The sequence below is a fragment of the Astatotilapia calliptera genome, chromosome 22 (assembly GCF_964374335.1).
Source record: "Astatotilapia calliptera chromosome 22, fAstCal68.1, whole genome shotgun sequence".
Lineage (NCBI taxonomy): Eukaryota > Metazoa > Chordata > Actinopteri > Cichliformes > Cichlidae > Astatotilapia > Astatotilapia calliptera.
Genome location: NC_137442.1, coordinates 30,295,001 through 30,318,705, shown reverse-complemented (window position 1 = coordinate 30,318,705; position 23,705 = coordinate 30,295,001). Strand labels below are relative to the sequence as shown.

Genomic DNA, 23,705 nt, shown 5'->3' with positions numbered 1-23,705 from the left:
CTGGATGAAACCCACGAGTGTTTGAAGGTAAAGGAGTTGAATATTTTGCAGCGGTCAAAAGAGTCACCTAAACTCAACCTGATCTCAGCCATAAATTTAAATTACTGAAGACAAAAGTCACAGAGCCCCAAATATACAGTTAATGCAATACTTCTGTTCAACAGCTCAAACCTGAAGTCTGCACTCAACCCCTCATATACATAAAACTCTTAATATGTTTCACTAAACTGCTAAAATAACAACTGTCAGTGTATAAATACATAGACTAAACTGTACATCAAACTAACATACTGAGCAGCAATTACAGCTCTGCTTTTAAGCATTAATTGCTTGAAAATTAGCCTCATTTCTTTTTTTTTTCTTTGGCCACGTGCAATTTGCAAATACAGCATTTACCTTTCCAGCACTGACTAAGAACAAAATATTTTTTAAAGGATGTCGGTAGCTGGCTGTAAGAGACCCACGGAAGACCTGTTAGCAATGACACGCTGCTTATTAAAGGATTTTTTTCCTCCTTCTGCCAGCAGAACTTTGGAGAGATTATCCGTACAAACTGCAGTTGTTTTCTGTGCCCTTTAAAACCGAGTGGGAGTGAATGAGCCTGAGAGGATATGCAAAATTGATTTAAAAATATCTTTTCCCCATCCAACCAATGAAAAATCAGCAGGCCTCTTTGTGGCACTGTGGCATTTTGAAAGCTCCAAATATTTTTGGAGGCAGTTTTAGGCAGCAACAGAGGCATTAATACAGGCTCCTCCTCCTTTATGTGCACTCAACAATTGATTAGTCAGCCTCAGTAACAAAGGCTTTCTATGTAACAGCACAACAATGCTATGAGTCATCTCAGATGTAACTTTTTTTCTTTATATAACTATGGGGAGAGAATGAGGAGGCAATGCTTGAGACGGCTTACTCTCACCTTGACATAGAGCTGCTGAAACTCCTCCAGGTTCAGAATGCCAGAAGGACAGTCTTTAAGGAAGCCCTTGTACCACTGCTTGAGCTCTGCCTCATTGAATTCAGTGCTCTTGGTCAGGTCATCCAGGACCTCTGGAGCCAGCTTGCTGTTGTGTTTCCCCATGATGCCTCACCTCTGTTGAAGAGAAGCAGAGAGAAAGAGAGAGCGGGAGGGTGACCACACAGGTGATGCAGAAACAACAGCAATAGCAGTGATGCCCCTGAGCACTTGCAACAAGCTCGGTCTCTGAGGATGGATGCAAACGAGGAATTACTTACACACAGCCAAACTCAGAGAAAGCCCTGCTGCCTTCCTGTGGCTTTGCCTGTCAACATAAATCATCTTAGCATGGCGCTCTGTCACACAGTAATCGTTTATTTATATTCCTCTTGCTTAAAAAGTTTATCATTATTTTTTAAGACAATTTGATCCCATTCATCTTAGTGTGTCTTACTATCTAAATATTTATATTATTCCTGTTTGGTTTTAGATTTAATGCTTTGGAACTTCTGCTTTTAGTTTATATCAATGACGTTTAATACTCTGACTTAAGTTTAGATCAGAAGCCCTGTGAAGACAGATTTTGGCTTATCCAGATAACTTTACAGTTAATCCTACGAAGGTGGTTCAGTTCTAATCAGGATAATTTGCCATGGTAATTTATGCTGTGAACCAAACCTGCTCTAGAGCAGATCTAGATTAGGGATCAACATGTATGAAATCACTGACTGATGACCAATCAATTCTCCAGAAAATAGCGTCACCATTCCTGGTAGACTCCTCAGACCTTTATGCATGAACGGTAAGAAGGTCTAAAGTTCTTAATATCGTGTTTCCCTCATAAGCATCAGAAATAAATGTTGGCACCAAACAATTTTACAACAATTTTAATGTTATATAAGCCTTAACATCTGATCCTAAAACAGAACACCTACACTATATTTGCTCACCTTATATGAAATTTGTATTATCAGTTAATCACCAGATTAACTGAAGAACTGTGGCATTTATTTCATCCTTTTTACACCCGTCTTGCATTTTACTTGAATATTTGAGCTGATAACCAGCTTCGTGCGACTACTTGATCACACGACTCCCGACTCCTGATCACCAGTGTTAGGTTAAGTAAATCTAGATAACAGAAATGTACCCTGAATAAAATCACTGCATAGTATAGGGCACATGTACTGAAGTAATAAGGCAATTCAGTGTTGTACAGGCGGTAAATCAACAAAAAAAGCCCCAAGGCTCTGCTTTGGGACCACTGCAGTTTACTGTTAATTAGTGCTCTCCCAATATTACTATTACAACCCAATATTGCGGTAAAGCATGTAATACACATGGCAGTCCATAGTGTCCACACTTTGCCTGTCCAAAGTGTTACATGTACCCGCATGCAGAAGTTGCAGGAAGCTGCAGTAACAGCAGAGGGATTTACAAGTATATGCATTTAAGCACCTAGCTTAACCATTTCTGCTCACTACCAACTTCTTGGCTTTAACCTGCTAAGACCCGAACTCTTCCACGGCATGCATCTTTTATTTCTCTTTGATATGAATGTAAAAACAAAGAATGACCAGATTGACCAGATTTTTTTTTTTACCTGATTTTTGTTTTTTAGAAAAATGAGAGCCACATATGAGGATAGTCGTTTAAAATTTCGATAGAACAGTAGCAGTATATTGTCCTCGTAAGTGGATATCAGGCCCTTGTAGAGCAAAATTGAGTATTTTGGTCTAAATAACCCAAAATGTGATGTCCACATATGTGGACACCATGTCCTAGGAGGTTAAATATATTATCTCCCCCTGATGGTAATCCAAGTTCTTCATGCAGTAATGCAAGTTCTGCATGCATGTCTATTACCTGTTCTGCAGTGATACTGGGTTGGCTATTATGTTTATATCCTGAATTAAAAAGAAGATTTTATTAAATTTGTAGTCAATCTAACCACTTGCAGCTGTCATTTATTCTAGCCTCAATTGAGCTGCTGAAATTTAATGCTAACAATAAAGCAACAGAGATTTGCACAATATATGTGTGTATATGTGACTTTAGCACTTAGTTCTAGCACTCTTAGGAAACATGCAGCAGATGGACTCGTTTATATGCCGCTATAAAGAGTTCAAAGAGGTTGCATACCAAACAAGGACTACCAGCAGCAGTCCAAGTGTGGAGTTAAAATCCGTGGAGACCCACTTAAGAGGTAGCTAATTATGTTGCTGTTTAATCTATTTGTCGCAAAGTACTTGGCAATTATAATATTTGCATATGCACTTTATAAACGGTATTAATTCGCATGTGTGGGCCTCTATGGGAACACAGAGCTGTCGGAAACCAAAATAAACCCGTCCACAACACAGGAAATACCTTAAAATTGCTCTCGTCATTGACACATGCTGAATTCAATTATAACCACTCCGCAGGTTAAAGCTATTGAAAACTAAATATATTCAAAGATGTCCACAGTGCACAGTAAATGTAGAGAACTGCAATAAAAGGATAAACATCAACCTTATTCAGTTTAGTGTTAAGGCTCCTGCTTTTTATTATCTTTTCCTGTTCCTGCTCTTTGACAGCAATAAGAGGATTCATTTTTGCTTTTTGACTTGATAAGATGACGGCTACTCCATTCAAAGCAGGGTAACGCTAAAACAACCTGTCAATTATTGGCGTCCACTGTTGCTTTTTCTCTGTGTTACAGCACTTTTACATGGTCACAGGAATACACTGTGCCTAATCCTTAAAGAGTACTTTTTAAACGCAATTCATTTGTTATTCTTATTTGTTTTTGTTATGTAATCATTTATTTCTGGCACCGTGACTGTGTTCTGAGTCAGTAGCAGGACCCTAAGACAAATGAAACAAGTCAATGGTCGGTTGCAAAGTGCCTTGCAAGGCAGCATGAGCTGCAGTCGGGCTAAAGCATGCATTATATATGAATTCCCAATAGAGAAGGGTATTAGCTGAGCCATCAGCTTATGTGAACTAACATGGGGATCAGCTGATTAGCGACTGAGCTAAGCTTGATTGGCCTCCTAGAACAAATGCTATTCTCCACATGCTACTAAAATAAGTTAAGTAAAAGTGGACATATAAAATAGAAAAGTTGTCGTCACCAACAAGGAGACACATTCAGTAAGTGGAAATTACTGCTAGCGGTCTGTTTTGACATTTCTCTACAGTAGTGCTAATGTTAGCAAGAGGCTAGCATCCCTATTTATATTGACTATGCATATAATCTGTAAAACCAAATTTATGCAAACGATTAAACTGTATTGTTTGTCTAGCAAAGTTAGATTACCGTGTACAATTACGCAGAAATGTGTAACTAACTGAAGGTGGTTTCTATGTTAATGAAGTACTGAATAGAAAGTTATAGAAGAGAAAATATATAACAAACATATACACAGTACTAGAGAACTTTCCATTCCCATAATGACTGATATCATTCTGCAGTACCTCCATGATCACCTAATGTGAGCTAAGCCCATGACAGCATCTCCGCTATATTGGCCATAAAATGGCCCATTACTCCCATCACCGAGCACATATTCACACCACAGAGGACCACTGCAGTGCCTTCATGACGCCATTCCTGACTCATGGCCCTGTCTGACAGTTTTCACACTCTGACACCAGGACACAGCCAATACTGCCACAGCCAAGTGGCCACAAAATCCTCAGAGTGTGAGGTCAGTGTAATGGCTGAAATATCATCCTGTCTTACTTTATAGCAGTGAGTCATACAGGAAGAGGCCGCTGAACCCCAAATCACTGCAAACTGCAGAAATATTTTAGACTCTGCATAGCTGTGACAAGGTGAAAGTGCTGTAGTGCAGAGAAAAAGTAATTAGGGACTTCAATAGGTGACAGGTTGTTTTAGCATTACCCCGCTTTGAAAAGGGTGGCTGTCATCTTAGCAGGTTAAAAAGCAAAAAGGAATTCTCTTAACAGCTGTCAAAGAGAAAAGGAAGGCTGTAAAAAGGATTCATTATTGTAGGAGCAATTGAAGACACTGAGGTGTTATCACAACCTTTTACTGCTCCTCTCTACATATACTCAGCAATGCAGACACCTTTGACTTTTTTAGTTTAGAGTTGCTTTAACCTTTAGACTACAACGCCAATTTCACCAAAATTGGGACAGTGTATGAAATGTAAACTCTCATAAACCTGTGTTTCATTTACACAGAATGTAGAAAACATACTGAAAAAAGACTTTTAAAGAAAGTATGAGGTCATTTTGAGTTTGAATGGAGCAACGTGTCTAAGGGCCACCATGTAGCATTCTCTCTTTTATTAACAGTACATAAACATCTGGGAACCGAGGACAGCAGCTGCTGGACTTTTGAAATTTTGCTCTGTCCTGATTTCTAGCTGCTCCACAGTCCTGGGTCACATTTTAACTTATTTTGCATTTCGCAATTCTCAAATTGTTTTCAATCTGAAACCTCTGGACTGCAGGCAGTTCAGCACCACTGCCTGCAGTCTCAGTGGCTCTTCTACTATAATGCCATGCTGTTGTAAGTGATGCAGTATGCAGTTCAGCATTGTGTTGCTGAAATATACAAGGCCTTCTCTGAAAAAAGGGTCATCTCAGTGAGAGCATGTTTCTCTAAAACCCCGTGTATACCTATCAGCATTGATGATAGCTTTTCAGAAGTGCAAGCCCACAGATTCCTCCAGATTCTTTGAATCTTTTGATTATAATAAGTACTGTACATGATGATATATTCACAAGAGATACTGAAGTCTTCACAATGTTGTGCTAACGAACATTATTCTGAAACTGTTCCATGATTTGTAGATGCAGGTTTTTGCTGACTTTTAGATGTGTTGATGAGCAAATATTTTTTTTCTTGAAACAGCACAATATTTCAGCTTAAACACGTTGATATGTCCACTTCCATAATTTTCCATTCAAATGGACGCTCTGCACACTCTGGTCATATATCACTGTAGGAGTGCAGTGGTGTTTATTTATCTATAACACAAAACAGGCTGTCTGGCGTTACCATCAGCTTGCGTTGCTGTTACCAAGCTGGCAGTTGGCTGTTACTCTGAGCTCATTTGCATCAGCCAGTAAAACTTGAGTAAGCACAACAACTAAGAATAGCAGCGATAAGCAATGCACAACATAAAATGTGAAGACTGTTAACTGACAAAAACCAGCAACAAAAAAACAAATTAGCCAGATTATTTCAGTCCCGTATCTCAAATCGGCAAAACGTTGCAGTAACACTCTGCAGCTAGCATGCTCAGCATGCCCACGTTCTCTATTAAAAGCTAGCTCAAGCTATCTGTTTCCTTTTATAACATTAAAAATGTTGCAGCTAAAACAAGCATAAAACATGGTACTGCAACTGAGATACAGCTTAGCATGAATAATAGGTGGTGCTTGTGCACTGCTCTCACCTGAAACACCTGAAAGTAACGTCTGGGCTGCTCAGTCATAAGTGATCCACGCTCCTACTGCCATCTAAAATTCAGTACTTCCTTGCCATTACATTCATGTGAGAACAGGTGAGTTTTTCCACTGTGTGCAGTGATGCAAAGCACTTTAAATAACAAAAACAAGTATTAACAATAATAATATTAATTATGTAGGGAGCACTGAGTAATGCAAACCAACTGACAGAGATCTCTGCAACTTATAATAACCTTCAAAATATCCAGGTCAGCACACACACAAACCTTTAATTAGCTTCAGAAAAGTAAGGTATAGTCAGTTTGGTGTTCATTAAATGAATATGCACACTTTTTCTTAACGGTCTGAGTCTAAATGACTCAGTGTTTAATTGAGCAAATGTGTACATCACTGACTAAGGTAGCAAAGACAACAAAAAACAAGTTATGCCACAAGCAATTTATTTTGGATTGTACGCTCCAAGGCGCGCACACACACACACACACACACACACAATCCACAGAGTTGGAGTGTTGTTTCTCAGGTCCTACTGGGGAAGATGAGCTTTTATCCCTCTGTTAGTGAAGCAAATGTAGCAGATAATAGAGTTTCCAGAGAAAGACGGCAAGAAGCAAAAACTAGTCAGTCGAGCTGGATTCTTATTCCGTCTAGAAGAATCAGAATATATATGGCTGACAACTCACAAAAACAAACAACTTTAGGGTTCACTGTAATCATTTCGAGGTCGGGTTCTCGTGTTCTGAGCTCATCCTACAGAAGCAGAGATCTAATGGGGCAGAGATTTCGGGAATGGGCGTTATGGAGAGCTACAGTGTTTCTTTTTTCTTAGGCCGTCTTTCATTGCAAATAAGTCAGATTTCTGCAGAGCCAATGTGAAAGACTGAGAACACAGATTAATAGGTGTCCATGTCCTTTTTTTGTTTAGTCTGCCTTAGTTAGGCTTATGTGAGGGCTTAAGGCTGTGCCATTTGTACTTGAAGAAAGAAAAATGCGATCATAAGAATGCATGAAATACAGACTCCACACCCCGGACTCACTTCCCCCTTAAGTGATTTAAAAAGGTCTGCTGCTGCGGTCAGCTGCTCTACTAACTACAAAATAACTGATCAATCAAAGATCGGTGCCTGGCCCAAAACAACACCTGTGCCCATCAAACACAGAGACAGAAACACTGCCGCAAAAATGGTACCAAATGTGGATTAGGATGACACAGCTGCACACTGAGACAGAAATCGTTACTCTTCATCAGCATGTTAAACAGGAATTACGGTGTTTCCTAGACAACTAGTTTGTGATTGTGGCGGGTAGCAGGGACGGGGGGAGTGTGCATGTGTCACAGTCCTGGGTCTTATGACCCAGTGTTTTGAGTTTCAGTTCTTTTGATGCTGTTAGTGTATGTTCTAGCTTATTATGTTTCCTAGGTGCATCTGTTTATCAGTTCCCCCCTTGTATTGTCATACCCTGTGAAGTCTCCCTTGCCCTTCGCTTCGTGTGTTTCTTATCTATGTGTCTTATGTTGTCAGGTCTGCGTTTCATTAGATTTCCGGTTTTATTTTGAAGGGTTCCTGTGTTCCTAGGTTCAATGTTGTTAATGTTACGCTCCCCTTGTCACGTCGTTATGTTCATGTGTGTCAGCTGTTTCCTCATGTGTTCCCACTTTCCTCATTATCCTCCTGTGTGTATTTAGTTCGCGCGCTTTCAGTCATTCCTTGTCAGGTCGTCTGCTCATCCATGTCTCATCTCCAGGTACCCATGTCAGTTCATTATGGTTAAGGTTTTTCATGTTTTGTTATTAGTTCACCCAGTTTAGGTTATTGTTTAGTTTTCACCCATGCCCTATTATTTTGTACCCTTGTTTCTTGCCTTATTAAACGGCTTGTTTTGTTAATCCACACCACGTTTTGGTCTGCGCTTGAGTCCTTCCCTGCAACACATACGGTCTGCCCCAGCCAGACCGTGACAGTACGACCTGACCCACTATGGACTCAGCAGACCGCGAGCTTTACGAGCGTCGGGAGGCAGCCTTCGCCCAGCTGGAGGAGGAGCTCCGCTGGAAGCCGTGGCGCGCCCCCGACTATGAGCGGATTTTCCACGGGACTCGGCTAGCTCTCGGAGGTCCCAAGAGCTGCCGTGAGTCCCCGCCTGTTTCCAAACCTCGTCCGCTTCAAGTGGGAGTTTTTCGCGTGGCTACAGGCGCTCACGCTCCAGCCTCATTGTTGCCGTGTTGTGCACCGGGGGCTCAGTCGCTCGCTCCGCCGGCTTCCTCCGCTCGAAGGAAGCGGCGCACCCGTCGCCATAAACTGGACAATGCCGAGCACACGGTGGTGAGTGAAAATGACTTTTATTCTCACGTCCCGTCTGACATTAACAACAATCGGCTCACTTCCGATCCATGGGGAATTTCCCTTATGGATGACGACGTGGACTGGGAGGATCCGTTTTGTTTTACTCCCTCTACGCAGGGAGGGATGAAAGACAATTCCCGCTCGCTTAAGTCTGCACATGCGGTTAAAGGAAAAACTGTTAACACTTCTACCAGGTCTACAACACTCAGTTCAGGATCTGTCAGTTCAGGTTTTGTTAAGTCTGGTTCAGTCATCCCCAAGTCAGCTCACTCTAAGACCGTTAACCCAAGACTGCTAATACTAAGACTGCTAAACATGAAGTGGACGGCGGATTCATTTTTGATAGATCCGTTTTTGTCGACCCAATACATATTAACCCTAAGCCTGCTGTTTCTAAGACTGTTTTTTCTGAGCCTGCTCCTTTGCCTGTTCGTGTTTCTGCTGCCAGGGCAGCTCGGGCCCAGCGTACCCCTGCACCCGTACCAGTTCCTCGGGTGAGGGAGTCTGAGGCCCAGCTGGTCCCTGCTCTGGTTTCCAGGCCGGCTGAGGCTCTGACCCTTTCTGCACCCGTATCAGCTCCTCGGGTGGGAAGGGCAGTTGCCCAGCCGTTGCCGGTACCTGTTCCGGTCCCCAAGGTGAGGGCAGCCAGGATACAGCCCGTCTCCGCACCCGTACCTACTCCTCGGGTGGGAGTGACTAGTGTCCGGCATGCTCCTGCACCCGTCCCTGTCTCTACTGAAGGCTCAGGAGAATTCAGTCTGCAACCAACACCACCACCACTACTGCATGCTTTTCAGTCTATAGCTCAGTCATTAGCTCTGATAGCAGCCCAGTCCATAGGTCATTTTCCTGCGTTTCCGTTAGCTCAGCCCTTAGCCCACTGTGCAGCTCAGCCAGCTCCCCATTGTTCAGCTCAGTCATTCGCTCCATCGCCTGCTCAGCCTTCTGTCCAGCCGGTGGTCTCTACACCTGCTGGTCATGCTTCGTTTGCTGGTGGTTCAGGAGAACCCAGCCAGCCTCATGCTTCGTCTGCTGGAGGTTCAGCAGAACCCAGCCAGCCTCATGCTTCATCTGCTGGAGGTTCAGGAGAACCCAGCCAGCTTCATGCTTCGTCTGCTGGAGGTTCAGGAGAACCCAGCCAGCCTCATGCTTCGTCTGCTGGAGGTTCAGCAGAACCCAGCCAGCCTCATGCTTCATCTGCTGGAGGTTCAGGAGAACCCAGCCAGCTTCATGCTTCGTCTGCTGGAGGTTCAGCAGAACCCAGCCAGCCTCATGCTTCGTCTGCTGGAGGTTCAGCAGAACCCAGCCAGCTTCATGCTTCGTCTGCTGGAGGTTCAGCAGAACCCAGCCAGCTTCATGCTTCGTCTGCTGGAGGTTCAGCAGAACCCAGCCAGCTTCATGTTTTGTCTGCTGGAGGTTCAGGAGAACCCGGCCAGCTTTATGTTTTGTCTGCTGGAGGTTCAGGAGAACCCAGCCAGCTTCATGTTTTGTCTGCTGGAGGTTCAGGAGAACCCGGCCAGCTTTATGTTTTGTCTGCTGGAGGTTCAGGAGAACCCAGCCAGCTTCAAGTTTCGTCTGCTGGAGGGCCCGAGGAGCCCATCCAGCCTCATGCCTCGTCAGCTGGAGGGCCCGAGGAGCCCATCCAGCCTCATGCCACGTCTGCTGGCGGGCCCGAGGAGCTCGTCCAGCCACCTTCTGCTTCTGCTTCGCCTGGTCCAGCTTCAGCCTCGGCTTCGCCTGGTCCGGCTTCGTCAGAGTCTTCATCTTCGCCTGGGCCGGCTTCGTCAGAGTCTTCGGCTTCGTCAGAGTCTTCGGCCTCGTCAGAGTCTTCGGCCTCTGCCTCTGCCTCGCCTGGTCCGGCCTCTGCCTCTGCCTCGCCTGGTCCGGCCTCATCCGAGTCTTCCTCGGCTCCTGCTTCTGCCTCGCCTGGTCCTACGGCTGTTATGCCGCCGCCCAAGCCTCGCTCTGCACCCGGGAATCTTCGGCCACCTGCTGGACGTCGCCGCCATCGAGGTCGGCCCCCTGAACTGTTTCTACGCCGTTGCCGTCCGCACGGTCGGCCCCCTGAACTGTTTCTACGCCGTTGCCGTCCGCACGGTCGGCCCCCTGAACGGTTTCCATGTCGCCACCATTGCCGTCCGCACGGACGGCCCCCGGAACTGTTCGACCATGGATTGCTGTGCCGTCGGCCTCCGGGCCGGCCCCCTGATCACATGACCTATGATTTTCTGGACCGTCACCCTCCGGGTCGGCCCCCTGATCACATGAACTATGATTTTCTGGACCGTCACCCTCCGGGTCGGCCCCCTGAGGAGTCATGAACTGTTCCCTGTGCTCCTGTGATTTTGTTGGACATTTTGTTTTTTGTGGCCTTGTTTCTGGCCCTCCATCCTGGACCCCCGCCGCCCGCCCTTGGTGGGTTGTTTTTTGTTTTTGTTTTGTCGAGGTTTCAGGCGTCTGGAATCCGCCCTTAAAGGGGGGGCTCTGTCACAGTCCTGGGTCTTATGACCCAGTGTTTTGAGTTTCAGTTCTTTTGATGCTGTTAGTGTATGTTCTAGCTTATTATGTTTCCTAGGTGCATCTGTTTATCAGTTCCCCCCTTGTATTGTCATACCCTGTGAAGTCTCCCTTGCCCTTCGCTTCGTGTGTTTCTTATCTATGTGTCTTATGTTGTCAGGTCTGCGTTTCATTAGATTTCCGGTTTTATTTTGAAGGGTTCCTGTGTTCCTAGGTTCAATGTTGTTAATGTTACGCTCCCCTTGTCACGTCGTTATGTTCATGTGTGTCAGCTGTTTCCTCATGTGTTCCCACTTTCCTCATTATCCTCCTGTGTGTATTTAGTCCGCGCGCTTTCAGTCATTCCTTGTCAGGTCGTCTGCTCATCCATGTCTCATCTCCAGGTACCCATGTCAGTTCATTATGGTTAAGGTTTTTCATGTTTTGTTATTAGTTCACCCAGTTTAGGTTATTGTTTAGTTTTCACCCATGCCCTATTATTTTGTACCCTTGTTTCTTGCCTTATTAAACGGCTTGTTTTGTTAATCCACACCACGTTTTGGTCTGCGCTTGAGTCCTTCCCTGCAACACATACGGTCTGCCCCAGCCAGACCGTGACAGCATGTGCATATGTGCGCCTGAAAAAAGGTACAACAACATTTCCTTAAATAAATTAATAAAAATTTATAATTTGTGACAATAAATAATAAAGTATTCAGCTGCCTCTCCAGTCAGTTCCTCATCTTGTAATCTGGCCAGCCAAAACTTTCTCAAAATATCATTAGAATATAATTATATTATACTAATTACAATAATAATACGCAGTGTTGTCTGATGTCTCCTGCATCTTTCCAATCCATGCATTTTCCTTTGTTGTTACTGATCTGAGGTTAACAGACATACAAAGGCCACATTAGGAAGTTGGAGGTGTGGCAGTTGGAGAATCTTTAGGTTTGGACTTTAATTTTCTGCACTTTGTTTGGGCTTTTTTTTTTTTTTGCTGAGTGGCTCTTAGACGTTGTGGCTGTGTCACAGAGGTGATGCACCAAAAAATATTTTGTGATTTGTTTAGTTGCCAGCTGATTAATGCACTCCTTAAAAGTCTGCAAGGGAGACACCCACTTTTCAGGAAACCCTTGCCACTTACTCTCCAAGCTGTAACCAGTACCGAACAATGTTCACCTTCACAGTTGCGACTGAGCTCCAATCGACACATTTCAAAACCTGTAACTTTTACTTTGAAGTGGAACAGTCTGGGTTTGTGGTTTGCATCATCGTTTCACTGCAGTTTGCAGTTTCCATCCTAGTTTCCAGAGAGATGGAGATAAGTCAGCATCTTCCATGCAAACTACTGGTTACTGTGGTGACCTGCTAGTAACCAAAGCAATTGCAAGGACGATTTCACCAATTTCACACTAGTGACTGCCAGCAACCTGCAGGAACCACTCACTAACTTGTAGTGGAATATACTTTTTATCTAGCAACCGCTGGTTACCAGGGAGTCACTTAAAGAAAAAGCATCATCTGCAGACACAAGGTGAACCAAACAACCAAATAATTTTCCTCAACGTGCTAAACCCCCATGGAGAATGTCATTCGCAAGCAAAGACAATGCTCTTTCTAAATTTTCAAGTCAGATCAATTAGTGAATCCTGAATCCAAGATTACCAGTTTCCAGAGGGACATAATAAATCCTTAACAACCTAAGAAAGGATCCTATTCAATGAGAAATCAGCATCACCTCCTAATGTACTAATATGAGTATGTTTTAATGCCTAAATGCTGCTGTTTCCCTCTAGTGTACAGCCCAGAAAGTCAGCTCTGTAGCTCTTAGCTAAAAGATCAGTTGGTGTGGCAACATGCTGTTGTTCTGCATGATGACGTCTTCGACATTCCATTCACGTCAACACACAGTGCAAACGCACACGCAAACAGACACGCAAACATGTCGGCTTCAACCACAGACCTATTAGGTCTATCACACACTGACAATCTTACCCTTACAGACACTCACACGCTGACACGAAAATGACACAAGAGAAAAAGGAGAAGAAGAAAAATGAAGAGGCTCCATATAGAAAAGACTGGAGCGGATGACTCAATCTGGATTCACACTTCTCAGAGAGAAGACAACAGACAGAGAGAAGGAGAACCACGGGGAGAGAAAAGGTGATAAAGATGGGAGGATGGAGAGAGATGTGAGATGTCAGGCAGATAAGAAGAGCTTGTAGAAAATTGTCCCAACAGCCATTCAAGAGAGAAAGACGTGTTTCTTATTGAGTCTGAAGGGGCCTTAATGCATGTTCATTCCAGCTGTCAGACTGATACTAAACACTAAGTAAATGCAGGGGACACTCAGTGTGTGTGTGTGTGTGTGTGTGTGTGTGTGTGTGTGTGTGTGTGTGTGTTTCCCCAGCATGATGGCATGATCTATCTGACTGGATAAACTGTTAAACCATGCAAGAGTCCACAGTACCTCTTTTTCCCAAATTCACAGCACTATGGGAGACTGATGTATGACTGAAGCGCTACACTCCAAGTTTCTCAGAGTGAGATCAGATGGCAGTAAGAAACTGTACACCCAAGAAAACCAACAGGGTTAGCTGTTTGAGCAAGTGCCCTGAAATAAGCTTTTCTTATTTGACAAGGCCTTCCTGTAGCAGTGACAGTGATGGGATTACAAGTCAGTTTTAGTGTTTGGGTCAACATTACACTGAGAGAATTATTCTTTAATGCATATCAACCAAACTCTTTTCTTTTTGGGGGGGGGGGGTTCAACCTCGACTGAGAACATTAACCTCAGCTTCTGTTTAATGACAGTGATTCATCTTTTCTGCAGTATAATCTAGATCAGAATATCAGAATGTGACACAGCAGGCCAAATCCTGAAAAGGTATCCATCCATGTTTGTTATTTTTTTTTAATAATTTGCCTGAGTTTGCATTTAACCGATGCGTGAAGCTATACATTTTTAGACATAAGTTTTAATGGCCGCCGTTTTCTTTGTCAGTATTTATTACACGGCGTGCTGCAGGGAAAAGCCTGTTCTAACGTTAGAGTCTAAGGTTTATTTTTTAGCACCTGATGGCTCTTTTTTGCTTCTCATCTGTCAATACTTTGCATACTATTTCACGTGATTCAGTTTATTTTGAAAAGTCTCAACAGGATCTTGAGCTTTATTGTGAAAGGTTTATGTGGAAAATAAACAAGCGGACACGCGATGGTTTTACCGTCGTTGTTGCTAACGTCAACGCATAAAAACAGGCGCTTGGCCGTCCGTAGTGTGGTTATATTAAATATAAGAGAAAGAGAGAACTTTAAGAAATGAATATAGCCTCTACAGTGACCATCAAAACAGTGAAAAAATATTGCTGTAAACAGTTTAAAAGATCGTAAACAAACGATAACATAAAATGAAACGATAGATGTTTTTATATCGTCATCCGATATATATCGTTATATCGAACAGCCCTATGTCAGAGTAGTTGTTTTATGCAACTAAACTGGTGTACACCTCAGATTTACCACTAGTCAAGTTAGAAGTGTCTGATGTTGCCCCAAACAGGATGGCGCTGTCACAGTTCTGGGTCATTTGTGTGTGTTTTGATAATATTTTGTATTATGGTTTATTTTCAGGTTCATTTATAGTCATAGTTATTCTATTTTGGAGTTTCTTACAGACCCTGTTTAGTTTTTGGATTATTAGGTTCCCCCTTGTGTCTTTGCCCTGTGTCTCTCTGTGTTTATGTGACCGCTGTGTCCCCCGGCCCATCATGTCCCCTCTCATCTGCTGTTCCTCCACTCCTCTCTCAGTCTTGCGTTCTTTCATTTCCTGTTTTATTGTGAAGGTCATATGTTCCATGTTCAGTGCGTTTAGTTTATCATCCCTGGTCTCGTCATGTCTAACTTGTGTCAACTGTGTTCCCCATGTGTTTTCTGTTCCCTCATCATTGTACTGTGTATTTAATCCTCTGCCTCCCTCCGTTCAGTGTTGCGTTCTCCCTCACAGTTGTGTGTTTCCCCGTGTTCTTCCCCATGTTTTTGTTATTATTTTCCATTCTCAGCAAATAAAGCTGTGTTTTGAGTTCATGTTCCGCCTATGAGTCTGCGTTTGGGTCGTACACTGCCTGCTGCGCACAGCCGATTCGTGACAGGTGCTGCTATGCAAGGCAAAATGCCCAGATTTGGTACTCTATGTATCCAATGCTGAAATCAGCTACAGCTGCCTGTACCAGCACACCTCAGTCAAAGCAGCCATGCCAATGGAAGAATAATAATAGAAGAATTTTTATTGCAGTAGAATAATATGAAAAACATTAATTCACCCAATATTAAAACCAATAGTCATTTTGTCCTGCTCTGTAAACATGCTTTTCAGTGTTGTTTAGTTGGGCGTCTCTATGGAGACTGACTAGCTTTGGGAGACAGCCTCCAGTGGTCATTCAAGAAACTGCAGTTTTTTAGTTTTCAGGTTAGTGAAACTTTTTCACCCTTCGTGGCTGCCGATTGTTTTCCCAAAAAACAGATTTATTTATTCATTTACATTTACATATAAATGTTTTTTTCTAATTCTCTTTTGTGTTTTGATCGCTCTCTTGCTTCACTTAAATAAAGGCAGAGGAACCTTCAGTGCCTGCATTGACCATATCATATGGGGATGCTGTTTATCGTGCCACTGCAATACTTTATTTGAATTCACACAGTTCTTCGATGGAGTCCAAATATTTTTCTTCACAGACACTCAAGAGACTACACACAAGGAACAAAACAAGGGTGAATACACAGTCATTATGATGAGGCTCATGCGGGCTGGCTTTAACCAAACACATCCCAGAGGGGACAATGTGTTGGTGTCCCAGCGACTGAAAATGATTAGCTGGCAAAAGCTGTAATTGAGTTGGAAAGGAAGCAAAAATGGCAAGCTGGGCTCTCTTACAGTCTTTAGTTTTGTCTGTGTGTGTGTCTGTGTGTGTGCTCAGTGTTTGCAGTGGCAATAACCTTTGTGAGAGTGGAAAAAGTACGATGGACCGTAGCAGCAATAGAGGAACAATCAATCACATACCAGTCCAATACCAGCCTCCCTATGAACTGCACGGTCCAGTGTGTGTGTGTGTGTGTGTGTGTGTGTGTGTGTGTGTGTGTGTGTGTGTGTGTGTGTCTTTTCAATAGAGAAAGCAAAGGAAGTGAATAAAAGAAGACAGAGATGTCTGATGAGACATGGACTGCCTTCCTATTGATATGTGAATGAGAAACCCCAACCAGAATGGTCTTTATGGCAGCAGACCAAGTCATCAAAAATGAAATTGAACAATATGTCGCCTTGACAACAGCTGCCCAGCTCACTGCCAAGCCACCATCCGGGATGGAGAATGAGGCTTTCGGCCAATCGAAATAGTCCCTCTGCCAACTGGACCTGACGAAATGGCTGACAGATATATGAGCTGGATCTGTGATTTTATTGAAAATCTAAATATGTACCAGAGTCTTCCACATCCCGCGTGACGCTGATGTGTTTTGATTAGATATTGCTGAAGTGAAGAGAGGGCCATTACACTGTGGAAAACATCCAAACTGATTCAATTCTCATGCAGTCATATGATGAAATGTTAGAGGAAGGGGGAAAAGGCTAATCGTCCTCTATGTGAAAAGTTGACAAGTTATTTGTGCTTTCTGCTGCCCTTTTTGACATAAGCTTCAGAATAACGACATGGTTGTGTTTAAACCTTTCAAGCATATTAGTCGTCCTTCCAATCAGAGTGGTATCTTTTTCCTTGCAGCAGCCTTTTTGCACTTACCTGTATTGCATTCTCTTTTTTTTCTTTATCAGCTCTTCATCCAGAGCCTCAGATGATATTTCCTGGTTTTATTGTCTCTCAAAGAGAGAAATGAGACAGATGCGCACTTACTCAGTACACATATGGCTGAACGCAGGTGACTGATTGGTCAGATCTTTTTATAAATGCTGCAAATTCTTCCTGAGAAATTACGTGATCGGTGTGAACGGTTGTATTAAAAATAGGTGAGTCCCAAAAATATTTAATGCAAAAAATATTCACACAGACTTCAGGTGTGAAAGGTCTTCAGTCGTACCACTGGCCGGAAGGAAACGTCCATCTACCCATGAAAAAAGGCTAGCATAACAGGATGTAAACATTGATAATGCCCACACACAGACAGCATAAAAGTTGGGTGTAGCTTCTGGGACTGAAAAGTGAAGCCCACATATAAGTGCCTTAAAGAGGCATGATATTTAGCGAAGGAAACAAATCTCGTAGTTGCAAAAAGACTTCTTGCCCTGCATAAATCTATCAACCAATAAGCACACAGTTTCACAGTGAGATCTGTCACTTATTTGTTAGATCTGGTTCCAAAAAACCAAGATGGCAGTGGCAAAAATGCTTAGCTCAAGGGTACAGCCATCTTTTATACTGTCTATAAAAGACAGTAGAAAAGTGTGAGATGTAATGTCAGCTAGCTGCATGCTAGCTCTATTCCTTAAAATGAGCTATGAACTAAAACCATGCACCCAACATTTGAGGTATGAACCCAGACCATGATCTTTGAGAGTCATTACATAGCTAAATCTTAGAAGAACTATTAGTAAGCAGGATTTTCCAGAAAAGTTATTAACCCTGGGACCTTCAAGTGGCATCAGAAATGACTATTTCATCTTGCACTTAGTTAATGTAGTGGTATTAATCCCATTTAATGCAAATTCTGAGGCACAGACGAACGGCGGAGGTGTATTGGCCTTGGTACATCTCCGTCTCTGGAGAGAAACTGAGGGAGAGACAGCCCACAACAGCAGGATTGCAGAGGTTAATGTCTCTTATATAAGGCACAAAATGACTTCTTACAATTATAAAAGGACATGTTGTTTCCTACAAATATAGTCTCATATTTAATCTCCATATCAGGTTATATCATAGCATGGTACGTGCTGCAGTAAGGACAGATTGCTATAGAAACACAGCTCACCTCAACACTGTTCAAATGCTAATTTAGGACTAGGAAAGCCTAGGGAGAAACACAGGGGACAAAACAGATGTGTGCATGTACCCTTATGAATCATTTTCTCATCTAACCTTTAACCATCATATCTAAAAGATCAGTATTTTATTTATTGCCACAATTGCTGCACATTTTCTGAAGTCTGGATGATTCATTTCTGACTGCTGCACTAATTGTTGTCTATTTCTATAATTGTTGTCTTAAGTATTCCAGCAACTTATAAATATTGGGGATAAATATTGTGGTTTGTACTCTCTCTTCTCTCTCTGGGCCCGTTCTTCGTACCTCGCTAAGTAAGTTAGCCGGATTTGACTGTTGACGATTTCGCGTGATCCTGGATCGTTCGGTTCTTCGAAGCCCATCCGGGACTTGCTGTCATAGCAACAGAGCCGTAAGCATAAACCTGCTCGGGAGCAGGTTTACTTTATGTAAACAGGATTAGATCGCGGCCACTCAGGTATTTCCGCTTCATGTATACGAAAGCAACAGCGATATTTTACCACTGTTGTACCATAAATAAATAACATCAATGTAACTAAAGGTAATGCAGCACTTGATCCTTTTATTGATGTCACACAGATACATACAGGTCATTTCCTAAAAAAGGGAAATGTACTATTAACATTCTATTACATGTATGTGATTATTACAGATGTAATTCAGATTTCAGAGTAGTAATTGTAAATTACTTCGTGTAATCAAGATGGGAGACCACGGCTATAAATATAATATTGGATAATATAGTGTGATATGATAAATCTACCCTACCACCTACTGGTGTTGGCCAGAGGGGCCGATGGCGCGATATGGCAGCCTGGCTTCTGTCCCAGGGCAGCTGTGACAGCTACCAGTGTGTGAATGTGAGAGTGACTGAATAGTGGCATTGTAAAACGCTTTGGGTGCCTTGAAGAGCGCTATATAGATCCACTCCATTATTATTGTTATTATTAAATTACTTACGAGTTTAATTTGTCAGCAACTTTCTGCCAGCCCTCTCTCCTTGCTTTTGCAGCCTTTGCAGTGTTCCCTTGCGTTTTAATTAGACTCTGAAACTCCTAAAATCCCTCACTCAAGAGTTCTTGCTCTGCTGCCGAAGAATACCGAGCGCGCTCCTTCGACATTTTCGCCGACCAATCAAAGGGTTGCCGATCAATGTTTCTACTATCGATGCGTAGCCCCTGTTGGGCCACCCAGTGATCTCACATTACTTCATCCAGCTATACTAATCGTCAACAACAGGTGTGTTCGGGGAACCGGAATAGTGAGCTCAGAGTTAGCGCGATGATTTGATCTTGGATGTGTCATTTGATCTTGGATGTAGTAAGCGACGTACGAAGAACGGGCCCTCTGTCTATATGGAAACTGTTGTTTACTTTTGGGCCATATGTCACCAGTGGCTAATATTTCCCCCTTTGTCTGTCTTTATAACCTGATAGTATGTGATGGTGTTTTTGCCTCAAGTGATGAAATATGTTTGTTCTTTTCATGTTTCGATGGAACCACTTTCTTGCGTATTTTGCAACTGGACTTAGGTACCAAAATTCTCACTGGAAGCTGACATAGGACACTGCCATCTTGTGTTCAAAAAAACAAGCAAGATGAAGAAGATTAAGAATAATATCTCTGAGAAATAACTGTGTGTGTTAAACTATGTTTAACTACCTACTTTGCTAATAAATCACATTAAATTTTAATTTTAATTCATATTTAACTATTAAAAGCTGTTTGCTTTTTTTAGATGTGTGGTCATCAGAGAACAGCTCCTACAAACATGCGGTTTTATAAATTATCAGAATATAAAGTGTTTAAAATTAGCTCAGCCTGAAACATCTGCATAGACCTTAACCACATAGAACAAACTAAACTGAATGGCTGTCCACTATTAAAGGTAGACACTTTCTAAGTTTGGATACAAGAAATAATTCATAGTGGATAACTGTATGGAAATCATACTTGGTGAACACATTTCAGCCTGTCACTTTTAGGGGTACACCACTGAATCAGATGGATGTCAGCATCAACTGATATTAGCATTGTTGACTGGTATCAGCAAATATCAACAAATACATTTTCTGATATGTCGGACTTTTGCTGAATGTGTTTACATTTAGTTAACTGTTTCAAAACAGTGTGATGAATAACTTGTAATACTCAAGATGTATCTGTTTTCTTGTTTTAGCAAAAGATATAAAAAAAACCCTCATAATTAAATTATATAAAATATTGGCATTACTGTACCCGGTGGCCAAATTATTGTTTAAAAGATTGTCGCTAACTCAGAATATCACAATATATACCTCCTTAGTCATTTTCCTCATTGATAGGTTCATATAAAAATATTCCAACATTTAAAAAGGTAGAAAAGAAAATCATACATTCCCCTATGAGTCTTCCTTCTCTCACCCCCAACCAGTCAACCAGCAGATGGCCCCGCCCCTCACTGAGCCTGGTTCTGCTGGAGGTTTCTTCCTGTTAAAAGGGAGTTTTTCTTCCCACTGTCGCCAAAGTGCTTGTTCACAGGGGGTCGTATGATTGTTGGGTTTTACTCTGTATGTATTATTGTAGAGTCTACCTTACAATATAAAGCGCCTTAAGGCGACTCTTGTTGTGATTTGGTGATATATAAATAAAATTTTATTTGATTTAATTCTTTCAGTTGTGAAATAGTTAGACAGATTTGGAGGAATAAGGGGACTAGTGCAACTGCATTGGTCGTTAGCAGATTGCCATGATCGCCTGGAGCTTGCATGGCAGATACTGACAGATCTGCAAACACTTGCCATTTACTCTCTACCCGATTGAAAAAGTCTGACCAAAAACAGAGAATATTAAAAGTAAAAATTTTATCTTACAATTGAACCAAAATATTTCAAAAGGCACAACAAAATGGTCCCTACTTCCAGTTTGCATCGCATTATTCACAGTCTTACTGTTGCTTAGAGAGCAGTTGGCAAGTTGTTGCTGACAAGTCAGCATCTGAACAATTTGTTGATGATCAAAGCGATCACGAGAATATTTTCAGTGGACTGCATACTTTTTTGTGATTAATTTCATCCAACAGCAACCAACTGGCAACCATTGAGAGAATTTACATTGTTCACTAGCAACCACTATTTGACAGGCAGTCACCAACCAGTCTCTAGGCCTGTGTGACCCAAAAGACAGTTTATAGTGGTAATTAATTACAAATTAACATAACTAATAACTCACAGATGAAAAAGGGAAAAAACCTTCACATGCAAGACTCATGATTCCACCACCAACGTGGTGGATTGAAGTGGAGATCGTTGATTTCCTGTACACAGAAATTAATCAGCACCTATGAGACCAAGTGCACAAAAAATGTTTTTAGGGACATGAAAATAAAGGTAGAAAGTTTGTGTCCAGATGAGAGACGATCACATGGCTGACAGACAGAGGAGTCAGACATTTTAACAACTAAGGACAATTTTAGTATCAAGGCTCACATAAACTGCTTATTTTAAAGTGTGGGAGGGAGCCTCTAACAGCGGTGTCCATTAGTAACTGTGGGTGTTCATTAGTTATTCATCAATAATACCTAACTCCTTCACTCAACATTCCTTTGTTTTCCCACAGCCATTGTCATCCATTCAGAAGCAGACAGGAGCTAGGACTGTGCCCCCCACTCCCTTGCCACAGTAATTTTTTTCTACCGCAACATCTGCCTCCCTGGCTAATAAAGCACGAGACAGGAATGGACGAATCAATCAGTCAAGAGACGCGCATGCAGCAGCTCATGCCAGCTGCCCTCACAAACACAAAGCACACACTGAGCCAGTGATGCATGAGACAGATGCACAGTACACCTGGCCACAGGCTTACCACAAAATGGAAGTGATACAAGGGGAGAGAATAAAAAAAAGGGAGATGTGTGGGGGGAGGTGGGGAGGGGGGGTCAGTGCATCTTTTATCCACAGATGTAGGACATGAAAAAAAAGGGGGGGAAAGAGGACACTGGAAAAACAAACAACACATTCAAATGAACAGTCACATACAGGAAATTGTAGTGTAACATGTTCCTGCGAGCTGATATTATTGTACTACACAGAAAGTGGATCAATAGGTCATTCTTTCCGGGGGGAAGAGCATGTAACGATAATAATGTGTTTTCCTTTCCAGTGATCTGTCACTCAGTCAGCTCTTGTGTGTAACTGTAGCTTCTTTCCACCCACTGTTGGAAATAACAGTGGCGCTTCGGCTGTGTTTAACAATGCTGCAAAGATCAGGTGATCAACCTACCGAATGTTTAGGGAACAGCCTGCTGCTGCTATTATGTAATGAGTACAAGGACATCAAAATAAATGTCCCTGCTATGGATTGCTCTGAAGCGAAGTAACAAACATGGCAGTTTTGCAATCAGCCACAGTACTGTACCTGATACCGTTTTCAACTTGTGAATTTTCTGTCTTTCCACAAGTCATCCTGGCAACATGTGGCCCTGGAGACACCTACTGGACTTTTTTAAGTACTTTGGGTGATGTAAACATAACAATCATGTAAGATGCAGTCACGAAACATTACAAGTGTGTAGTTAAGATCGAAATGAAAGCCATGTTCGAAGATGGTAGACAGATAAAAATACAACTTCAGGATACCCCTAATGCTTTGAACCGGATGCAGGAGCCAATCAGATGTTTTGTAAGGTGGCCTTTGCCGTATTTCACCAGATTAGGATCTGGGGTTATTGGCGTAGGGATGCACCCAGCTATTCTGATGCTCATTCAAAGCTAGCTATTGTAGCCGTGAGCTGATTTATGGAACTGTGCCATTCAATTGAACATGTTTGATGCTTACTTAGCCATCCATTAGTGGTACACCGATTCCCAGAAAAACCAATAAGGACGGATCTTCTTCTACAGGACCAAAGAAGCCAATGGCAAAAGGGCCAATAATTTCTTCAATACACAGCAAATTATTGAATATCCTATCACAACTAGCGACCGTCGAATGTCAACTCGTAGCAACAACTGGCACTAAGCTAAGTCATACATTTCTACACTCAAAAAACAGATTCAGGTCCTCCTTTCAAAGAACACATGCAAATTATGTTAGTTGTTCACAAATGCAATTAAAAAATACCAAATTAATTTGATTTTCTTTGTGTAAACCTAAAATTATTCAAAACCAGCAGAGGCTGATTCTGAACACAAAATGAATGAGTTTGTTGGGGCACTGGGGGTAGGAGGAGTACATTTTTGCACTTAAGTATTTGTAAAGTCAAAGAAATAAATTCAAGCCCCTCTTTAAGCTTAAACATTATTTTTAATCTCATTCAACGCAAATGTAGCACTCCAGCGTTACTGCAATTATTATTCGTGTGGTGAACCTAAATTATTTTCTCTCAAAGCAGTCTTTGTCACAAGAACACAAAGTTATTGAGTTACACAACGGTCCGCCTTCTTTGAAAATTTTGCGCTCTTTCAGGATCACCTAAATGAATGCAG

General features: G+C 42.3%; 1 protein-coding gene across 1 annotated transcript in view; it reads right to left on the bottom strand.

The window, feature by feature from the left end:
• LOC113015008 (visinin-like protein 1) overlaps window positions 1-23,705 on the bottom strand; it is a 34,016-nt gene that overhangs the window by 2,849 nt on the left and 7,462 nt on the right. The window contains exon 2 of the mRNA XM_026156899.2: window positions 920-1,093. Coding sequence (XP_026012684.1) covers window positions 920-1,081 — 162 coding nt within the window. The 5' untranslated portion in view covers window positions 1,082-1,093. The remainder of the gene's footprint in view (window positions 1-919; window positions 1,094-23,705) is intronic.